The 21,757-nt window shown below is 36.6% G+C and overlaps 1 protein-coding gene across 17 annotated transcripts in view; it reads left to right on the top strand.

Moving 5' to 3' along the window:
* Wnk1 (WNK lysine deficient protein kinase 1) overlaps window positions 1-21,757 on the top strand; it is a 126,127-nt gene that overhangs the window by 31,163 nt on the left and 73,207 nt on the right. For all 17 annotated transcript variants that reach the window (XM_021189889.2, XM_021189888.2, XM_029534809.1 and 14 more), the window contains exons 2-4: window positions 8,704-8,876; window positions 17,576-17,796; window positions 20,105-20,262. In XM_021189889.2, coding sequence (XP_021045548.1) covers window positions 8,704-8,876; window positions 17,576-17,796; window positions 20,105-20,262 — 552 coding nt within the window. The remainder of the gene's footprint in view (window positions 1-8,703; window positions 8,877-17,575; window positions 17,797-20,104; window positions 20,263-21,757) is intronic.

Here is a 21,757-nt window from a genome sequence, read left to right as displayed (position 1 = left end):
TCAGAAATCTGCCTGCCTCTGCCTCCCGAGTGCTGGGGTTGAAGGTGTGCGCCACCACGCCCGGCTTTGAGAAGAATTTCAAATGGAGATCACTTATTTTTTTGTTTTCTTTTTCTGGGAAGGTGGTGGTGGTTGTTTTTGTTGTTGCCTGATTATTCTTTTTGGGCTATTTTGTTAAAAAATTATTTTCTACCTACTTGTAGCAGCCTTTTTTTGTTTGTGAATATATCTTTATTTTTGGTTCTATGCCTGACTTTTTTTTATGCTGGGATCACTGGTATATACTACCCAATGGCTCTGAGTCCTATCTTATCCTTAAGTCAGAGCTTCATCATGCCTCTGAAACCTCACGAATTGTGTTTATGCCCCAGATTTGATATCCCCTGCCCCCCCCCCCCCAAAAAAAAATAAAAGAAAGCAGTTTTGGATATCAGGTTCAGTGAATTCATTGAGAATCTCATTAGCTTTGCAATATCTACCACAACCACCACCATATTCCTCTCCTGTGCTGACACTTTTTTTTTGTATGACTTTCAGGTTTAGTGCTAGTTCAATGAGGTTTGTTTTATTGGCTTCTCCTTTGACTACCTGTTCCCTAAGAAAAGATGTTGGTATTTGATGCTGAAGAAAATTTCCATTTGATCTGCAACTGACTTAACTTTCTCCTTGGTCACTTTCTCAGTTTAACTGCTTTCTTTAGAAAGCTACAGTAGTGCTAGTCCCTACATGAGATAGCTAAAAGTTCAACCCTTTCAGTTAGTTGCTTTCACATTGATCTTAGCTATTTCAGTTAAACATACACCACCACCACTTTTAAATTTATGTCTAGGGTATTGTTTTACTCTGGATACTGCAAGTCACTTAGTAAAAAAATAATGTGTAGTTTTTAAAATAGAAAGTGTTTTTTTTTTTTTTTTGTCATTCAACTATTTTATATTTCTGTCACATTTTATTAACTTAAAGCTTTGTGTAAGCCAAGTTTTAGATAAAGTGTAGGTGCTACCCCAAGAAAGAAGGGTACAGAGAAATGACTTAGACCCTAGCATATAAATCTGTGGTCCAAATTGGGAGATTTAAATGGAGGGTGCTTAGTGAATAGAACCTATAAATGAATATAGTATACATCTGTTTATAGAAAGTGGTATCCTTTTAAGTAGAATTTTCTTCCAGTTTCAGTAAAATGAGTATAAATAAGGATAAGCTATACAAAGAAGGGTCTGACAGAAGAACAAAATCACACTATATTTACTAATTTTAATGGAGAATTAAAAAAAAATTAAAGACTCTGGTATGATTTCAAATAATTCTTAGATGATTCTATGAGATATTAAGGACATCGTATCTTATTCCCGTGATTATCATATATTTGAGAAAAATTCAACTATTGTAAATTTTTTCCCTATGGAATAGACTCAGTTTTATTTTAGGGATAGTGCATTGGAAGGAAATCTACATTATAAATCAGCACCAGCATTTTAATCTAGGTTTCGCCACAAAACAATTCAGGAGTGATTTTTATATTGTATCTTTATATGCATTTTTTTTTAAGTTGCAAGAATCATTTTGCCTCTTAATGGTTGTTTACCTACTCCCTAAGTCTCTTCTGATATTATCAAGAAGAATAAAATAGGGGCCAGGGGGTGTAGAGAGAGAGATGTCTTAGTGGTTAAGAACACTTTGTGCTCTTTTAAAGAACTTGGATTGGGTTTCTAGCACCCACATGGCAACTCAAATATCTGTAATTCTATGATATTTGGCGACCTTTTTCTCACCTACATGAATACTATATACATATATATGCACATACACTCAGGTACAAACATACATAAAACAAAGAATAAAATACCCAAGCAAATGTTTCTATCATTATAATTGCTATTATACAAGCTACTTCATCAGAGAATATTCCAGACTCAAATAATTATGATTTATTTTAAATTGCTGATAGATTCACTAAAATTTTCTGTATGTAGTAATTGGAATTTGTACTTTAGTAGTTTCACACTGCTGTTGTGTTACTTGTCTGAAATTAATTTTTATCACAATACCTAACAAGTACCTAAGTTAGTGGTACTTATTTTTTAACGATGGAATGTATGCTCAGGTTTTTGGTAAGTCAGTATGGTGCACAGTGATAAGGAGGGAGGACTCCAGTATTGACCTAAATTTTTTTAATCAAAGGATTCCAGGCATGTCAGCCATATTTTGATACTTAGAATTATCATGTGGAGTCTTAATTTAGAAGACTTCAGATATTACCAAATATATAATACCATAGAAATTAGGATGACTTGAGGATTAAATATTTTTTGAGATATGGATTTGTAAACATTCAGTTTTAATTAATAGAAGACATTTTCACTGCTTCAATTGTGAATTAGTCTGGAACTTTCCTTCTGGGGCTAATAAGAGGTCCCCAAAAGGATGAAATTGCTATAAAAACAGAGATGTCTAGCTAGAGAATATAAAAACTGAATTTTAAAACATTTTGTACATTGAATTTATTTACTTTGTAGTGGGAAGAGGGAGACCTGTGTGCTGGGGGACTCATGTCCCATGACACACATGTAGAGGCCAGTCAGTTCTCCTTCCATTGTGTGAGTCAGGTTACCAGGTTTGCGTGGCAAACATTTTTATCCACTGAGTTATCTGCTGCTCCCACATTTTTTACTTATTGTTTTTAATGAGATATTTTTTCTTTTAAAAATTATTTATTTTTGGAATTATGATATAGTTAGATTATTTACCCTTCCCACTTCTCCCTTCAATCCCTCTCATATACTTTGGTCTTTCAAACTCATAGCCTTTTTTTTCATTTAAATGCATATATGTATGTGTACACACACACACACAGACACACACACACACACACACACTCCTAAATATAACCTATCCAGTCTATATAGTGTTACTTGTATGTGTGTTTTTAGGGCTGACCATTTGTTATTTAATAACCAGTTGGTGTGTTCTTTCCTGACAAACATTTCTCCTACTCTTAGGTATTCCTTAGTCACTTGTAGTTCTTTTGTAGTGTTGAGGCCTTGTGGACTTTCTAAATGAAAAAATTTCTTTAGAATAGTGAACTGAAGTTGGGTACACTGAACTATCAGTCAATAAGGTAACTGATGGATTTTAGTTAACAAGCAAAATTTTCCTATTTGAGTGCCGGGAACCAAACTTGGGACCTCTGAAAGAGAATAGTAATCATTCTTACCTACTGAGGCATTTCTCTTCAATCCTAGTTTGCTAGTTTTCCCCTTCTCTCCTTCCCTCTTGACTCTTCCCCTCCCCTCTCTACTCCACCCTCTTTTTGAGACTGGGTCTCATTAGTAGCCTAGGTTACTCTCAAATTCGTAATCCTATCTCAGACTCCCATAGTTCTAGGGTTACAGGCAGGTACTACCACTGCTGGTCTTATGTGGTCTTTTTCTTCAAGACATATTTGAGGTTAAGTGTCAGTTCACAAGTATATTCAGTTTGTTTGATTTTGTTTTTCCAGTCCCTTTCAGAATTGCTTGATATGGTGATGTAGGGGAAAGAGAGGGCCTTTAGTCTGTTCAATTGTCCTGAGGCACCGGAAGGTTGGATAGCCTCAGTTTTCCTCTGGAATTATTGTTTGTCCTCAGCAGAGTTCCCCTAGGCCTTTAAAGGACTTTGACTCAGGTTCAACTAGGAATCTTAGCTTTGATGCAGAAAAGAATTCTAAGCCTAGCTGAATGATATAAGCAGAATTGAAGAGTTTATTGTTATTTCTTTAAAATAGTGTGTGTGAGAGTGCACACACACGCACACGAACGCACATAAGCACGTATGCCACTGCATGCATGTAGAGGTCAATGAACAAACTTTGTGGTGTTCTACTTTTATGTGTGTTCTAGGGATGAGCTCTGGCTTATATGGCAAGTGACAACTCATCCATCTTGCTGGCCTTAAAGATATTTTAATGAAAATGAAGCATGAGTGTCTGAGAAAAAAAAAGATGTTCCGCTAAGAGCATGGGTATGGGTTTCTCCAAGAGAGAGTCACAAAAAATAAGACATATCCAAATAGAGATCTATACTTCTCAAGAGAGAGTCACAATTAATTGTCTCAACGTTAGCCCTGTGTACCAGCTTGGTAGCTTGAAAATTAACATCTCAGAAAGTTGCTAGAAAACTTTAGTGGTGTTTGTTTTCCTTTGAGAAGTCAGATTATATATAGGATGGCTCTGGAAATGCCTTGGGCCCAATTATAATCTGTATAATCTGATAAAGTAAAAGCAGAACCTACTAGGGTTTCACAGAATTTAGTATACATCCCTTCCCTGTAAATGGGGCTTCTGGTGAGATTCTAGAAACTTACAGGCTTAAAGCTGGAAAGCAAGTGACAAGGGCCATAGGCAGTTAGTTGTTAATTGTTCTGAAGTTCTTCTCCGCTGGCAGGAGGCTGGATTTCTGGGTAAGGATCTGCAATCTCTTAGCTTTCAAGATTTTTCCTGTATTTGTACTTGTTTCAGAGCCGGAGACATTTTCTTTCTAGTATCCTATTTGTTTGCAGAGAGGGCAGAGAATCGTTGTTCCTTTTCCTTCAAAGGGATACTTTCTATTCCAGTGTTCCTTTTACTTACATATATGATTTGCTGGTGCTTGGCTGCATTATAGCCCTGGCTAGGACCTTACTGGCGCCTTCCTTTTTCTTGGTGGCACAGAGTTCACAGCAGGAGGTAGCCATTCAGCCTTTAATTTATTTCTGTGGTCCTTTAGCTTCTTTTATCCTGTCTCTATTATTAATGATTCAGACCCCTGTGTGCCTATTTGTTAGCCTTCAGGACCTTATTTGCCTTTTAAAGTTTCTATAAGTATCTGTTGCAGAAAAATACTTGTCTAGGAAGGTTCTTCTGCCCTTCCTTCTGGTGACTCAAGGCTAGCAGTAGTGTACTTTTTAAGGGCCTCAAGAAGCAATTCAGGGAAGAGACAGAAGCATCAGAATAGAGCCAGGGATTAGGAATTAGGGAAATAATGAGGAGTCTTTGGGAACTGGGAGGTGAGTTGGAGGGTCTTTATAAGAAAAACCAAAGGTAAGAGAAGTAACCCCTGCACTTTGCCGCAAGACTTCCTTTGCCTATGTGGTAAGGGCATAGAGAAACAAGTTACAGAATTAGAATGAATGATAAAATCAGAAGCTGAAGAAAGTACACTCTTAGAATTATAACCAGAGACATACAGGGCATACAGGTAAGATGCAGATAAGCTCATTGTATAAGAGTCATAGCTAGGACTGATTACTATCTCTGAGTCAACAAACTTAAGTAAGCTTAGAAGCTTGTCAACAGGAACATAGGATATATGGGATTTCAACAAATTGCAGCTTAAAGTAACTTCATTATCTGGTGTCATAATCATTTGGAAACTAATGGCAGCAGTCAAAACCTTTGGCAAGTTAGATCCCTGATCTAGGTAAAAGTGACATTAAACTGAGATTCTAAAGGGAGGTGTGTGTGTGTGTGTGTGTGTGTGTGTGTGTGTGTGTGTAGGTGTAGTTCATGGTACCTTGAAACTTGTATGTCTGTAATTCAGGCACGTTTCAAACTCATATTTCTTCCTCAGCCTTCCAAGTGCTGGTATTACAAAGCATGAGCCCTCATGTCTAGTAATAAAGTATATTTTAAATCAAGTGCAGTTGCACCTGTAGTCCTGCTACTTGGGTGGCTGAGAGAGAATCCCTTGAGTTCAAGACTAGTCTGAGTAACATAGCCACATTCCCATCTCTCTTGGCTTCTTTTTTCTCTGTTAGCTTTTTATATTTTTGTTTTTATTTTAGATAAGGTCGCACTATTTGATCAGACTGGCCTTGAACTCCGTACTCCTAACATAACCTCCCCAGTATCTTTTAAGAGTTAAAGAGATTGAAAATAATATACTGATGTGGTGGTGGTACAATGAAAATTTGATATAATATGAAGTGCAAATGCACTGAAATCAAATATTAAATGATTAGTACTACCATCTTCATTCATCTATCCTTCAGTTACTTAGACCTGTGCCTTCAACTAATTTCTGGAAAGTTCATACACAAATATAATAATTGTATCATCATGAATAATGAACCCTAGAGGACAGGCGAGGTGACTTTTGTGGATAAAGGAACACAGCCTTTAATTGGAGAGTTGAAATAAAATACAAAAAGATGTGAAAGAGAGCTTTTTTTTTTTTTAAACGTTACTTTAAAAAATTATTACTTTGATTGTTGTTGGATATATGTGTTAGAGGTGAGTGGAAAACTTGTCCAAGCCAGTTTTCTCCATCTATCATTTGGGTCCTGGGAATCTGTAACATGTTACCAATTATGTAGTGACTAGTGCTTTTAATTAACTATGCCATGTCACCAGCCCAGTGAAATAATGTTTTTTTGCCAGCCTTATATTAATAGTTTAGAGAACAAGCAAGATTTTGATGAGAAAGAAGTCCAAAGAGGATGTGGGAAAACTTGCTTGCTTATTAAGGGTACTGTTGTATTAAACTGATAATTATGGCTCATTGAAATGTATAGGATTGCCTCTGTATGAGGAAAGACAGATCTCTCCTCTAGGAATTGGGTTCCTTGGAAGTGATGGCTAGAAAATTTCTCCCAACATCACCTCCCCAGGCCATTTTCTCTTAGTTTTTTTTTTTTTTTTTTTTTTTTTTTTGTGAGTCATACTATGTAGTCCAGGCTAATCTTCCTCCAAACTCAATTTCATAAGTACTAAGTATGATCATGCCCAGTTTAGCTTTGTTTTTTAGTGTATGTGCTTGCATGGGTGTGTTTAGGCCAGAGGACATCTTTCATCTTTCAGGAGTTAGTTCCCTCCTTTCACCATGTAGCTACTAGGGATTGAACTCAGGACATCTGGTTTACCTGCTGAGTCATCTCGCTGCCCTTAGCCTTGTTTTTGATATCGTGGAAGGAATAATGACTAGACTTTTTCTTTGTCTGGAACTTCTCCATAAATACTTTTGAATCTGAATTCTTATCCCTGTAGAGTTTTTGTTGTGCTGTTCTGCTTTGGTTTGGAAGTGGTTTTGTTTGGTTCGTGTTTTGGAGAAAAACAGCCTCTTCTGACCTTAAAAAATCTCAATCCCGAGTGCTAAGATTATAGGTATATCATCACCATGCCTAGCTTGGCCTGTTTTATGTTCTTTATGGGTAACCACCCACCCACCCCAACCTATATTTCAAACTTACTTGCATTTTAATTTATGCTCACCTCACCCTTATATCTGGAGAAGACACTCTGACACATTGTCTTTCTTAAGCCCTATGGTTTAATTAATAATGATAGTTTTTAAAAGGTAATAAGCAAGAATGTGTTGTAGTGACAAGAAAATTAGTAAAGATTGTGATATCAGAAAGCAGTAGAAAATGAGAAACAGTAAAGATTAAAGATAAGTCCCACAAGCACATGCCTATGCATTTCTACACATTAAAGTCTTATAGAGAAAGAATGAAGGTTGAGAGGAGTTTATTTCAGAGGGGAGAGAGAGAGAGAGAGAGAGAGAGAGAGAGAGATAGATAGAGATAGAGATAGAGATATTCCTAAAACAAACACAATTAGAGTAGGCATTGATGATGCACATCTGAGACTGAGGTAGGGCTCCAATTTCAAAGTTATCTGGGGATACACACACGCACAAAACAGTACAACCTTATTCGTGGTATTGGAGAAGCAACAAATGAGTAAGTGCCTAAAGATAAATTGTGATTTATTTTTTATTTTTTATGTTTTGGCATTGTATAAAAACCAATGATTCTTATACTGAAGTTTAGGATAGTGTTCATTTAAGGTTAGAAATGAGTAGAAATGAGGGTCCATTCTAGTTACCCAAAGGATTTTAAATTAGGTGTATAATATTAAAATCACTTCGTTTTGCTAAAACATTGTAATATTAAATCACTTAGTTTTGCTGGGAATACTACATTGAGATATCTATACTGAGAGTGACTAAAGATAGTTTCATTTTAATAAACAGAACAATCAAGATGTTGCGTGTATGGACTTTAAAAAACTATAAAGCTAAATTGGATCCTTTTTTCATTCTTCATCTCAGATAGGAAGTAAATTAGCTCCTGTAAAGGCACCAAGAACTTAACACATGGCGAAAGCATACTTACTAGATTGCTTGATAACAATTTTGTTAGATTATACAGCATATTCATAGAAAGTTCTAATTAGTGCAAAGATACTTATCATTTAACCTTTTTTTTTTGTTCTTTTTCCCATTTTTTTTCTATATAGTTCTGATTATTAAGTCTTTGCCTATAACTATTCTGTGACATTAATTGCCTGTTTCTAACAATTATTGACTTATTTTGGAAGTTAAACTGTATTTTACAGAATGAGATTATATTTTAGACATTAATACTAATGATAAATAATTTCAAGCATCACTTTATAATCCATTTTCCTTAAACATACAGTAGTCTGTTCTCAAACTCTTAAGGCACGCACATGCCTTTTATTAGTGTTTCTATTTTGTTTTAATGCTATTTATCATTAATATATAATTAGCACATTTTATTATTTAGACAAGTTCTGAACTTAGTCTTACTGCCTCATTGAGGCTACCTGACTGCTGAGATTGCAACCATGTGCCATCATGACCAGCTTATTTAGCATCCTAATATAGCTATGTGACTTGTGTTTTATCATTTTAAATCACATTGTGTTTTGTTTTTGCCTTTTAGGATCGAAAGTTAACAAAATCTGAAAGGCAGAGATTCAAAGAAGAGGCTGAAATGTTAAAGGGTCTTCAACATCCCAATATTGTTCGATTCTATGATTCCTGGGAGTCCACAGTAAAAGGGAAAAAATGCATTGTTTTAGTGACTGAACTAATGACATCTGGAACACTTAAGACGTAAGTCAATCAATATTTTCCAGAAATTTCTTGTTTTAGATCTACTTTTGTTTAATCTACTATGACAGAAATAATCCTTTGAACCTTTATGATACAATGTGTTTTTCCTACCCACAAAATCCTTTTGTATATAAATTAATATGGTGATTATTTACTGGTAGCTATTGGAATGAGTTTGTTGCTGAATAAACCTAGTTAATTTTAAGTCATATTGATTGGTATTTTTAAAATTGAGCAGTTTAGGAAGTAGAAATCAATGTCAAGGTTGCCCTCTAGTGGTTAAAATGAGATTAACAGGTAGCTGTGAAGCACTAGACATAGATGCTGAAAGCTGAACTCAGGGCCTCTGCAAGCACTTTTAACTGCTGGGAGTCATCTCTCTTTTGGAGAGGATGAAGATGATGATGATGGGTATGATGATATTCATTTAGGCTCCTTATTCATATACCTGCTTCTTCTACTAGACTTTACTGTGTAGCACAGTGTCTGAAACCTGATAAATAATTGAGTGGTTTGCCTGGTCTACAAAGTGAGTTCCAGGACAGCCAGGGCTATACAGAGAAACCCTGTCTCAAAAAAAAAAAAAAAAAAAAAAAAGTGGTTTAAAGAAAGTTGTATGATAGTTGTATGTCTATCTACATCTTGAAAATCTTTTCAGTGATACAGATACCTAGTTGCTTGTCAGTAGTCTGTCAGGCCTATGTAAGAGCACATTACAATGGTTTGTTTGACTTGTATCTTGCTTGCTTATTTGTATGTTTGTCTGTTTTTTAAAGTCATGATTATTGAACTAGAGCACTCAGTGGTTAAGAGCACTTGTTACTTTTGCAGAGGACCCATATCTGATTCTTAGCATGGCTGTGGTAGTTTACAAACATGTATAATTCCAGTTCCGGGGATCAAACACCTTTTGACTTCTGTAGACACCAAGTTTGCATGTGGCACACACACAGATACACAGGCAAAAACATACATAAAATTAATGAATCTACTAAAAGTTTTCATGATTTATTTATTTATTAATTTATTATTGTTGTTTTTGTTGTTTTTTGGTTTTTCGAGACAGGGTTTCTCTGTATCGTCCTGGCTGTCCTGGAACTCACTCTGTAGACCAGGCTGGCTCGAACTCAGAAATCTGCCTGCCTCTGCCTCCACCATGGGTTATATTCTAATCCTTCTCTCTGCCAGCTGCCACTTTGTGAATACAAAACTAGTATCCATTTTCTCAAGCACCATATTTGATGTAATGGTGATTTATTGTCCCTGATTATTTTATTAGGGATTACCCTTTCCCACTGATGCTTAGATATATATTAAAACAACTTATGTTAAATTCCACATTGCATTTTACAGGTGGCAAGCAGCCAGTTCACATGCAACCCTTTGCTTGTACCCAAAATGTTTCTCTATAGTTTTGTTTTGTTTGAACAGGTCTCATTTAGTTTGCCTTTAACTCACTATGTAGCTGGGTCTGGCCAGAACTCCTGATTCTGCCTACATCTCCCAAGTGCTAGGATTATATGTGGACATCACACTAGACTTTCAATATAGTTTTCATTTCCTTGTTTTAAGATAGTGTCTCATGTAGCCTGGACTGGCCTCAAACTTGCTAAATACCTGAAGATGAACTTGCTTGAACTTTTTGCAGCCTCTGAAGAACTGAGATTTCAGCTATACCAACACACCCAGTTTATCTGATATGGCTGAATGAACACAGGATTTTGTATTTTGTGCATACTAGTTAAGAACCAATTGGTTCTGAGTTACACTCTAATATAGTTGTTTCTTCTTTTTCTTCTTTCCTCTTCCTTCTCTTTTTCCTCCTCTTCTTCCTGCTCCTATTAAACGAATAAACTATACTGCATGGTGTAGTATCTGTAATCAACTCTAGCACTCTGAAGGCAAAAGCACATGTACTGCATAATTCTAGGCCCATCTGGGGTTCCATAGCAAGTTCCAGGTCAGCCAAGGCTACAATAATGAGACTTGTCTCCTATGGCTCTGGCATTAAAGGTGTGCCAGCCTGGTCTACAAAGTGAGTTCCAGGACAGCCAGGGCTATACAGAGAAACCCTGTCTTGAAAATCCCCCCCCCCCAAAAAAAGAATATAACCCATGTTAAAAAATGTAACTGTCCATAAAAACCTAAATAAAGGTGGCACTCCAATCAGTAAAAACTACAAAAAGCTTTGGCCCTTTGGATGAAAGTAGAGTCTCTTAAAATACTCCTCCTCTTTGCCCCATTCTCCTCTCCAAGTTGCTATCAATGCCTGTACTTTGTGCTCATCTCTATCATTATCTCATGTACAATAATAAATTAATAATATATATTCTCTAATATAAATTCTGCCTAGCTAGTGCAGGAAACTCAGGCCAAAAGATAGGCCATAAGTGAACCCAAATGAAATTTCCAAGGACATTTACATAGTTCATTGATGGTCACACTATCTACAGATAAGTTTTCAAAAGTAGTTTGAATAAGGATGACTCTCACAGGCCCATGTACTTGAACACTTGGTTCTCAGAAGATGGAACTATTGGGAAGGATTAGAGGTATCGTCTTGTTGGGAGAGGGGGCAGGCCTTGAGCTAGACTCCTAGTCTTTCTGTCTGATACTTGTGGATCAGGATGTAAGCTTTCAGATGTGTCTGGTGCCATGTCTTTACTCCACCATCATGGCCTCTAACTCTTAACTCTCTGAAACTTTAAGCCCAATTAAATGTATCTTAATATGTTGCCTTGGTGATGGTATTTTGTTATGGCAACAGAAAAGTAACTAGACAGATGATTTCACAGTTAAATAATGAACCCACTAAAAACCTATGAAGACACAACCAGAAATTAATGCTGGAGCAGCTAAATATACTATGGGCAATTCTGAAAGTAATATATATTAAATATTTATGGAAAGGTGAAAGTGAATATGCAAACAGCTACATGAAGGGCAATTGAGAATAAATAGTAGAAGACTTAAGGAAGAAATCGGACTGTATCCTGAAAATGACAGGCACAGTTGAACAAGATTTGCCTAAGAGCAACTCATTAAAATTTCCTAAGATCCCACTCCTGGTACACTCCTTTGTATTTCAGTACTCAGGAGGCAGAGACAGGCAGTTCTCTGTGAGGCCAGTCTGTTCTATCTAATATATTCCAGTGCAGCCAGGGGCACTTAGTAAGACTGTCTCAAAAAATACAAATATTGTATATTTATATTGTATATTCTGGTTATTCTTTCATCCCTACAAAATCTTCTCAATTCCTGCCACTTTCTCTTCTCCTCACAAGTCTTTTCCCCACATTCATGCCTTTTTGTTTTGTTTTATGACTGGTTGAGTTTAACCCATGTGAACATGTGTTTGGAATTGTGCATTAGAACCTGATGGGCTTACTAGTGGGTAGAAAATTGAAAAATGACATCCCCTCCCCCATAATCTGTAACTAGTTGGTCAGTAGGGCGGGGTGGGGTTGGTGTAGGACCCTGTGAAGCTCTGTTCCCCTAACCATGATTGACTGTTGATAGGCCCAATCTTTTTTTTTTTTCCCCTCCCCCACCTCTTTTTGATTTTTCGAGACAGGGTTTCTCTGTATAGCCCTGGCTGTCCTGGAACTCACTCTGTAGACCAGGCTAGCCTGGAACTCAGAAATCCGCCTGCCTCTGCCTCCCCGAGTGCAGGGATTAAAGGCATGCGCCACCACACCTGGCTTGATATTTTCTTTATTTACATTTCAATTGTTGGGATAGTTTCCCCTTTGAAAATTCCCTATCCCCTTCCCCCTCCCCCTGCTCCCCAGCTCACCCACTCCCATTCCTGGTCCTGGCATTCCCCTATACTGGGGCAAAGAGCCTTCACAGGACCAAGGGATAGGCCCAATCTTATACAGGCAGATGCAAGCTGTGAGATGATGAGATGGTGGAGTCATTTCTGGAAAATAGCATTCTATAGTTACATTTTATTGTTGAGTGTTTGTTTTTTGTTTTTTGTTTTTCTTGTTTTGAATAAGGTTTCTCTGTGTAGCCCTAGCTGTCCTGGAACTCACTCTATAGACTAGGCTGACCTCAAACTCAGATATCTACTTGCCTCTGTCTCTTGAGTGCTGGGATTAAAGCCATGTGCTACCACTGCCTGGCCATCCCATAGTTGTAAGAACTATCTTTGGATCTTAGAGTTTTCTGTCCCAATTCCACAAGTTCCCTAAGATTTAGAAAGGCCGTTAAAAGGTTTTGTTCAAAGTTGAACATTCAGCTATCACTTACTCTCACCAACTTGAGTAGCTATGAGTCTCTGCATTTACATTCATTACAAAGAGAACCTTCTCTAATTAAGGCTAAGAAAAGCATTTGTCTATGTGTATAAATTTAAACATTTAGAAGGCAGTTTGCTATGTCAGTTTTGTTTGCCAACAGTACTAAGTTCTTACCAGTGAGTGGTTCTCAACCTGTGGGACAACCCCCACAGGAGTCAAATATCAGATATTTACATTACAATTCATAGTAGCAAAGTTAAAGTAATAAAATGGCAATGAAGTAATTTTGTGGTTGCAGTCACCACAACATGATGGAACTGTACTATAAAGGGCCACAGCATTAGGAAGGTTGAGAACCACTGCTTTAGATCCTGAAACCTCCTAGCCATGAGTTTTTTATCAGGTTTATAGTACCAGGTATAGAATTCTCTAATTATAGAAAACATTTGTTTAACAGCAGTCTTCTACCTCTGGCTCTTAAAATTTTCACCCCCTCTTTGGCAATGATCCCTGAGCCACAGAGAGAGGAGGTGTGACATAGATGTCCCATTAGATGAGCAGTCTGGAAGCTCTAATTCTCTCTACATGTTTACTAATTGTTAGTCTCAGAATTCATCACCTGCTGCAAAAAAAGAAGCTTCTCCTGAGGTTTGAGAGATGTACTAGTATACAGGTACAGTGAGAAGCCACCAGGAGTCACTCTAGTGCTATGGCTGTCTCCTCTACTACTAAGCATAGTAGTATCAGGCATGGGTTCTGTCTTAAATTCAGTCATAAAGTAGTAGTTGCTTACTCCCATAACATTTTGTCAATATTGTATTAATTGCATTTCTTGCTAGGCCAGTTCTTATAGTAGTTCACATGGGTTCTAAGTTGGGTGGGACTGTTGATTGCTGTAGTGTTTGTTCATAATACCTTCTAGCACTGTGAAAGTTTGGATGAATTCTCCAGCTTGATTTTTCTCCATTTCAGCTATGTGGTATCCTTAGCAGTAGGGGCTTGCCATCAATTTCTAGAGGGCAACCAACAATAGCAATAGGCTGTAATGTTAGGGGTCTATGGTACCCCTGGTACTGCTCATTTTTGTTTGTTTGTTTGGTTTTGTTTTTAATGCTATTTTTATCAACTCTTAGAGAACAGTGTGTCTTGATTATATATTCACCCAACCTCTCCCCAAATTAGGTTTTGAGGATTAAAATGATTAGGGGGCTGGAGAGATTGATTGTTAAAGAGTTAAGAACACCAGGTTCTCTTACATAGAAGCCTGGTTCAAATCCCCGCAGGCTCACAACTGTCTATCTTTAACTCTAGTCTTAGAGGCTCTGACCTCTACTTTTGGCCAGCGTGGACACTAGGCACACACTTGATGCACAGGCATACATGAAGTTAAAGCACCCACTTGCCTTTGCTGTTAGAACTATTTAATTGCTACATCCAAATGTAGAATTTTATTTTAGTTTTACTCTTAGATTTTTGATTCAGATCTGGTGTAGGATTTCTAAAAAAAAAAAAAAAAAGATTACTGTAAAGATTATAAAATTTTATCTTCACCTTTTCACTAATTTAGCACTAATATTGTGCAAATTCATTTAAAACACATTTCCTAGCTAACACTTGTTTTTTTTTTTTTAAAGATTTATTTATTTATTATATGTAAGTACACTGTAGCTGTCTTCAGACACTCCAGAAGAGGGCGTCAGATCTTGTTACGGATGGTTATGAGCCACCATGTGGTTGCTGGGATTTGAACTCCGGACCTTCGGAAGAGCAGTCGGGTGCTCTTACCCGCTGAGCCATCTCACCAGCCCCAACACTTGTTTTTATATTTGATAAATATAAATGTAAATTTTATACAAATACAGAATTGTTCCCAAATACAGATTTTTCTTTCCTATTGGCTAGTTGCATGTACTTTAAAGATAATAATGTGGAAATAGATGATTTTCCTTCCTTCACCTTGCATATGTACAGATAAAATGCACGTCAGGATGCAATTCCCAAAGAGTAACTTCTCTATAGTGGTAGATATCGTCAGAGACTTTTGTGCAGTTCTTCTTTTCTTTCTTTCTTTTTTCTTCCTTCCTTTTTTTTTTTTTTTAAAGATTTATTTATTTTATGTATGTGAGTATACTACCACTCTCTTCAGACACACCAGAAGAGAGCATGGGATCACATTACAAATGGTTGTGAGCCACCATGTGGCTGCTGGGAACTGAACTCAGGACCTCTGGAAGAACAGTCACTGAGCCATCTCTCCAGCCCCTGAGCTGTTCTTTTCATGTTAATTGCCCTATGGATTTTGTTACATATGTATGTATTTAATCAGTTACCTGGAGGCTTGGGGCAAAAGATATATAGAACTGTGGACTCTTTTTCTGTGACTACTTTCTGGAATTTCTCCCTTCTCTTCTTAAATATTTTATTTTTTGAGGTTATAATTTAATTTTATCATCTCTCTTCTGCCTTTCTTTCCTCTCAGCCCTCCCATGGTACCTGCTCCCCTTGGCTCTCTTTCAGATTCATTCCCCTTCTCCAGCTTATCAATTGTTATGAATGTGTGTATATATACAAATTCATAAGTATATAAGTATCTATTCAGTCTGTATAATGTTACTTGTAGTATATGTTTTCAGGGCTAACTATTTTGTAGTTGATAACCTATTGGTGTGCTTTTTCCAGAGAAAGACTAACTTTTCCACTCTAAACAGTCCTTAGTTGCTGATAGGTCTTCGTCAAGGGTTATTGTCCCTTCCATTGTAGCATGTCTATTGATGTTGTCTTTGTTTAGGTGATGTCTAAGCAGAATTGTAGATGTATCAGTTATATCTGGGCTCTACAACTCTGCATTTTGAACGGTTGTGCTGTAATGGTCTCTATCTGCTACTAAGAGAACTTTCCTCATTTTAGGGTAAGAACCACACTTCTTTGTGGTTATAAGAACAAATATTTAAAATGTAGTTAGGGATTATGTTGGTATAGTGAAGTGGAAGTTGTAGATTCTTCTTCAACGTCTACAACTTCATTAGCCCTAGGTAGTTTGTTAGTTGTCTAGATTTCTAAAACAAGGCGTGAGGATGTGGTTTCCCTCTTGTTAAGCTAGTTTCCTTTCCTTTTTAAAGTGTACTTCATCATTATGGGTGCGGGGGAAGGGGAGAGATGGGTGGAAAGGAGAGCGACTATGAGAATAAATAGAATATGAATGAGAATAATGTGTATGTGCTAGTCCAGACATGTGCCATGGCACAAGTATAGAGGTACAAAGACTAAATCCAGAATTCATTTCTTTCCTTTCACCATGAATTCCAGAAATCAAACTTAAGTCAGTAGTCTTGTGCAAGTCACCTACTCTTCTCCTTTTCCATTTTTTAAAATGTGCATGTGCACACACAGGTGCCATATGCAGGTGCTCAGAGAAGCCAGAACAGGGTGTTGGATTCCCTGGAGCTGGAGTTAAAGGTAGTTATGAGCCGCCTGGCATGAATGCTGGGAAATGAATGTAGGTCTTCTGGAAAACCACAAGTGTTCTTAACCACTGAAGCATCTCTCTACCCTGTCCCCCGTCTTTACTTATCAGCACTGCACTGCAGTCATAGAACTGTTATTTATTATACCATGCCCCAAAATTGTTCCATTTACCACATAAGACCTTTTAAAAAATTATTACATTTACTTAGGTGTGTATGCACATACACATGTCATAGCATGCATATGGAGGTCAAAGAACACTTAAGGGAGTCCATTATCTCTATACCATGTGAGTCATGGAGTTTGTCATCAAACATGGCAGCATGGGTTACATGAGTCCCTTTCTCAACAAACAAATAACAAAAAAGGTTACAGAGGCAGAACAATTGCAAGTTTGAAGCTAGGCTGGGCTACATAGTTAGATCCTTTGAAAACAAACTACTAGCCAGAGAGATGGTTAAGATCACTTATTGCACAGTCATCAAGACAGATCCCAGCACCCAAGCCAGGCAACCAGCAAACACCTGTAATTTCACACCAGAGGATTTCACGGTCTCTTCTGACTTCTATACATGGACAGGTGCATGTACTTTCCCACCCCATATGTATATGAAAAAAAATAGATATAGATAGATAGATGTGTTTTTTAAAGTTCAAGATAGATGTGTTTTTTAAAGTTCATTTTCTTGTCATATATATATATGTATATATGTAAACATATATGTACATATAAATATTTACATATATACATATAATATTTACATATATACACATAAATATTTACATGTATATAAAGTGTTTTTTTAAGTCATTTTTCTTGTCTTTTGATAGAATTTCATTTTGAACTTATCTCAGTCCCTTAAAGTTATACTGAGGTTCAGTATTCCAAATTTAATATTCCTATCTTTGGTATGTCAGAATTTAATGGGATTCTTCAAAGCAGAACCTCATATCATTGATAACCTGTTTGGTTTACTTTGCTTTTTTCAGGTACTTAAAAAGGTTTAAAGTGATGAAAATCAAAGTTTTAAGAAGCTGGTGTCGGCAAATCCTTAAAGGGCTTCAGTTTCTCCACACACGAACTCCACCAATTATTCACCGGGATCTTAAATGTGACAATATCTTTATCACTGGCCCTACTGGCTCAGTCAAGATTGGAGACCTTGGTCTGGCAACTCTAAAGCGGGCTTCTTTTGCCAAGAGTGTGATAGGTATGTTTCCAGTGTGCTTTTGGAGCCAGTTTGGACTTTTGACATAGCTTTTCTTTAGAAACTTGACCCTATTATATCTTTTCTAACATGAAATAAAACTTTAGGAATTCATAGATTGAACCTAGTGATCAAGTCTACTTAAATATGAAAAGAAGGATTTTTTTTAAATATTAAGCTTCCAAAATCATTTCAAAGATTATTGATGTTTTTATAAAGTTACATGGAAAGAAGTAAGGTGAACTTCATTGATACAGTATCTTGCTATTCTTACTGAGTCATTCTGCTAATAATATTTTATATTTTATATACAGTAGGAACAGCATGTTGTTTTTTCATCGAATAAATGGAATGTATATATAGTTCAGCTTCAGAAATGTCCATTGGGTATATGTTCAAGAATATCTGCTATAAAAATTTGATTTGAAAATTAGAATATATGGGAAGGTCAGTGAAAGGCTAGTCTCATAAACTTTACTTTATTCCCACCTTTTGGAATGAACTATGTATCTAATTAGGTTTCCCAGCCGTAGTTCTCTGGATGTCTGTCTCTAGACAGTCCTGTAGATATATTGTAGAATTATTTCATAGCAATCCTGAGTTCTACCACAATACACAAGTAGCATACTCTTGTCTATTCCTAATTGTTATCACCAGACTGTTTCCAGACATGGCTGTCAGTAGAGCAAAATTAACTCATCATTAAGTAGTACAAAGAATATGAGTGACCTTTCAGACTTTTTGATTGTATATTAAGAGTCACAGCTGGGAAAATATAATGGCTGTTTGATAAGGTTTAGCTCTCTGAGACTTAAAAATTTGCAGTTAGCCGGGTGTGTGGCGCACGCCTTTAATCCCAGCACTCGGGAAGCAGAGGCAGGCGGATTTCTGAGTTTGAGGCCAGCCTGGTCTACAGAGTGACTTCCAGGACAGCCAGGGATATACAGAGAAACCCTGCCTTGAAAAACCAACAACAACAACAACAACAACAACAAAAAAAAACAACAAAAAAGCCTTTGTAGTTCACATTCTATTCTGCTCTTCAATAGGGTATAATATCAAAAGCCCATTCATTAATGGTTGGGCCAGAATCCTAAGTACTGATAAGAACATCATGGCATGCCAGTCATTTGTATTTCTTTATTTAAAGACCAAAACAAAACCAATGTTCTCACTGGAATATTGCGTAGTGCTGTTTATATGTAGTCACATAATATATTAATAGGAAAAATATATTTGAAGGTAAGTTGCCATTTTGTTTTCTTTATAGGGAGCTATTGTTTGTGAAATCTTAAATCATGGGTCAAATAGTTTCCCCCCACCCCCTTTGTTTATTAAGTCATACTGTGCATACTTATTCTTGGAACTGAAGTTAAAGATTCTGAAATCATTGTAAAATCTAATCTTGTAGTACCATACATATACATATTATGCTTACAAATCAGTCTGTATTTGAGTTCTATATTTGTATGTATATTTATTTTTCACCTGCAGGATGCCCCGCACTATATCACCTATATCTGTACTAGGCGTATTTGTGTACTGTGGGTGGGAGGGTAAGTATATGAAGGAAAGGCCTTTTTGTTATCTTTAAAAACATTGAATACATAGGGTTTTTTTGTTTTTTTTTTTCCCTACAAGGCTTTAAAAAGTAACACCCATGGCAAGAGACTAGTTGTGAATACTCCTCTAACAACTATCCCTCCAAATGCCTTTATCCCAGTTCTCAGGGGGCAGAGGCAGGTGGGTCTCAGCGTTTGAGGTCAGCCTGGTCTACAGAGTGAGTTCTAGGACAACCAAGGCTACACAGAAACCCCTCTTCCTTAGCCCCCACTCCCCCACAAAAAGGGAAAATACAGACAACTGCCATACAGTAGAGGACAGACAAATATTTGATCTTTTTCATTATTATTCTACAGTATCCATTTTGTTCTCTGCTAGGATTTTATTTGTATTTTATTACCCTTCCCTTCTATTTGTTTTTATTATGAAATAATACTATTGTTTCTCTTAGCCAAAGTTCCATGTTAATAATGGATATACAACAGTATAAATAATCATGTACTTGACTATGTTCAGTGTGTTTTTAAAGGCCTTACAATAGAAAATCTTCTATAGGATATTCAATGGAACAGACTAAGAAGCTTTTTGTCTTCTTTTCCCCTTTCTTTTTTATTCCCTTCTGTTTTTTTTTTTTTTTTTTTTTTTATTATTTTCTCTGACAGGTCAACCTCTTTGTTTCTTGAACCTCTGGTAAGGAAGACCTACAGCTATTGGCCATATTGAGTGTGAATCATTCTTTTCATTTAAGGTACCCCAGAGTTTATGGCTCCTGAGATGTATGAGGAGAAATATGATGAATCCGTTGATGTTTATGCTTTTGGGATGTGCATGCTCGAGATGGCTACGTCTGAATATCCATACTCAGAATGCCAAAATGCTGCGCAGATCTACCGTCGAGTGACCAGTGTAAGTCCTTACCTAATTGTTGATGACATTGAGCCATATCTTATAAAGTCAAGCTGGATAACATCTACTTATGCAAAAGGGCAATACCACAGAAAGCCAAAGCTTTTAGGATGGGAGTTGCTGAGTTATGTGCAATGAGAGCAAAGATAAGCTATCGCCTTATCTACCTTCCTTGCTTTCACTTAAACCTTTATCTTGAGGTGCATTTTGTTTGAAACTGTATTTTAATATCTAAATTCTTAATTGTGATATATGGTGTTGTCTTGCTATTTATTGTTTAAAATGAGAGTTCAGTTGTAGACTTTTGGAAGCATTAAGAAGGTTGGTAATATGGTAGCGAAACTACGATAATTTTATTTGTTTTTCCCCAAGACAGGGTTTCTTTGTGTAGCCCCAGCTGTCCTGGAACTCACTCTGTAGACCAGATTTGCCTCGAACTCAGAAATCCGCCTGCCTCTGCCTCCTAAGTGCTAGGATTAAAGGCATGCATCACCATGCCCATATGATAGATAATTAATACAGAAATATCCAGTTTCAGTGGGATCTGAAGCATGATGGGCATAAAGAAGGAAAAGTGTTTTGGTTTTAGGCGTTGTCTTATTTATTTATTTATTTTCATTTTCAGAGAAAATGTTAGATATCATGGTGGGTTTAGGAGACAAAATATCAGGTTCACTTTTCTGTTGAAGTTAGTTATTGCTGTTTTCTTAAATCATCTATCTGTATTTTATTTTGTTCTCTGTTAAAAAAAGGAAAATATCCTCATTCCCTTACAGATTACGTTATTACCAGTAGTAGGTTTGTTTCTGTGAAATACAAACAGTATTCTGAGGTGTGTAACCCGAAAGATGGCCTTTAAAAGATGATAAAGCCTTGAAATAGTATCTATGGAATGCTGTACTTCTTGGAAAGTAATATTCATTGGAAAGCGATACCAAGTCAGAATTCCTGTTTAGTGTTAATAAACTATTATATAATAATTTTATTATGTATAAAAGAACACATTCTTTTTTTAAGATTCATTCACCCATTTATTTATTTATTTATTTATTTATTTATTTATTTATTTAATTAATTTTGCTCCCCTCTGACCCATCAGAAGAGGTTATTGCATCCCATTACAGATTGTTGTGAGTCACCATGTGGTTGCTAGGAATTGAACTCAAGACCTGGAAGAGCAGTCATTGCTCTTAAACGCTGAACCATCTCTCCAGCCCCCAAAAGAACACAGTCTAATGACTTAATTTATTGAGACTGTAAATTATTAGTCTGTGCTTAATTTTATTTAGTATCCTTTCATTTAACAGATTTAATCTATCTCTACATGACTTGCAAATGATTTATCAATTGTCACCAACCAATATATTACGGTCTTAAGAATATATACCAGGTAGCCGGGCGTGGTGGCGCACGCCTTTAATCCCAGCACTTGGGAGGCAGAGGCAGGTGGATCTCTGAGTTCGAGGCCAGCCTGGTCTACAGAGTGAGTTCCAGG

This window comes from Mus pahari, chromosome 2 (assembly GCF_900095145.1).
Source record: "Mus pahari chromosome 2, PAHARI_EIJ_v1.1, whole genome shotgun sequence".
NCBI lineage: Eukaryota > Metazoa > Chordata > Mammalia > Rodentia > Muridae > Mus > Mus pahari.
The sequence above is the reverse complement of the archived record's forward strand: the minus strand, read 5'-3'. Positions and strand labels throughout refer to the sequence as shown.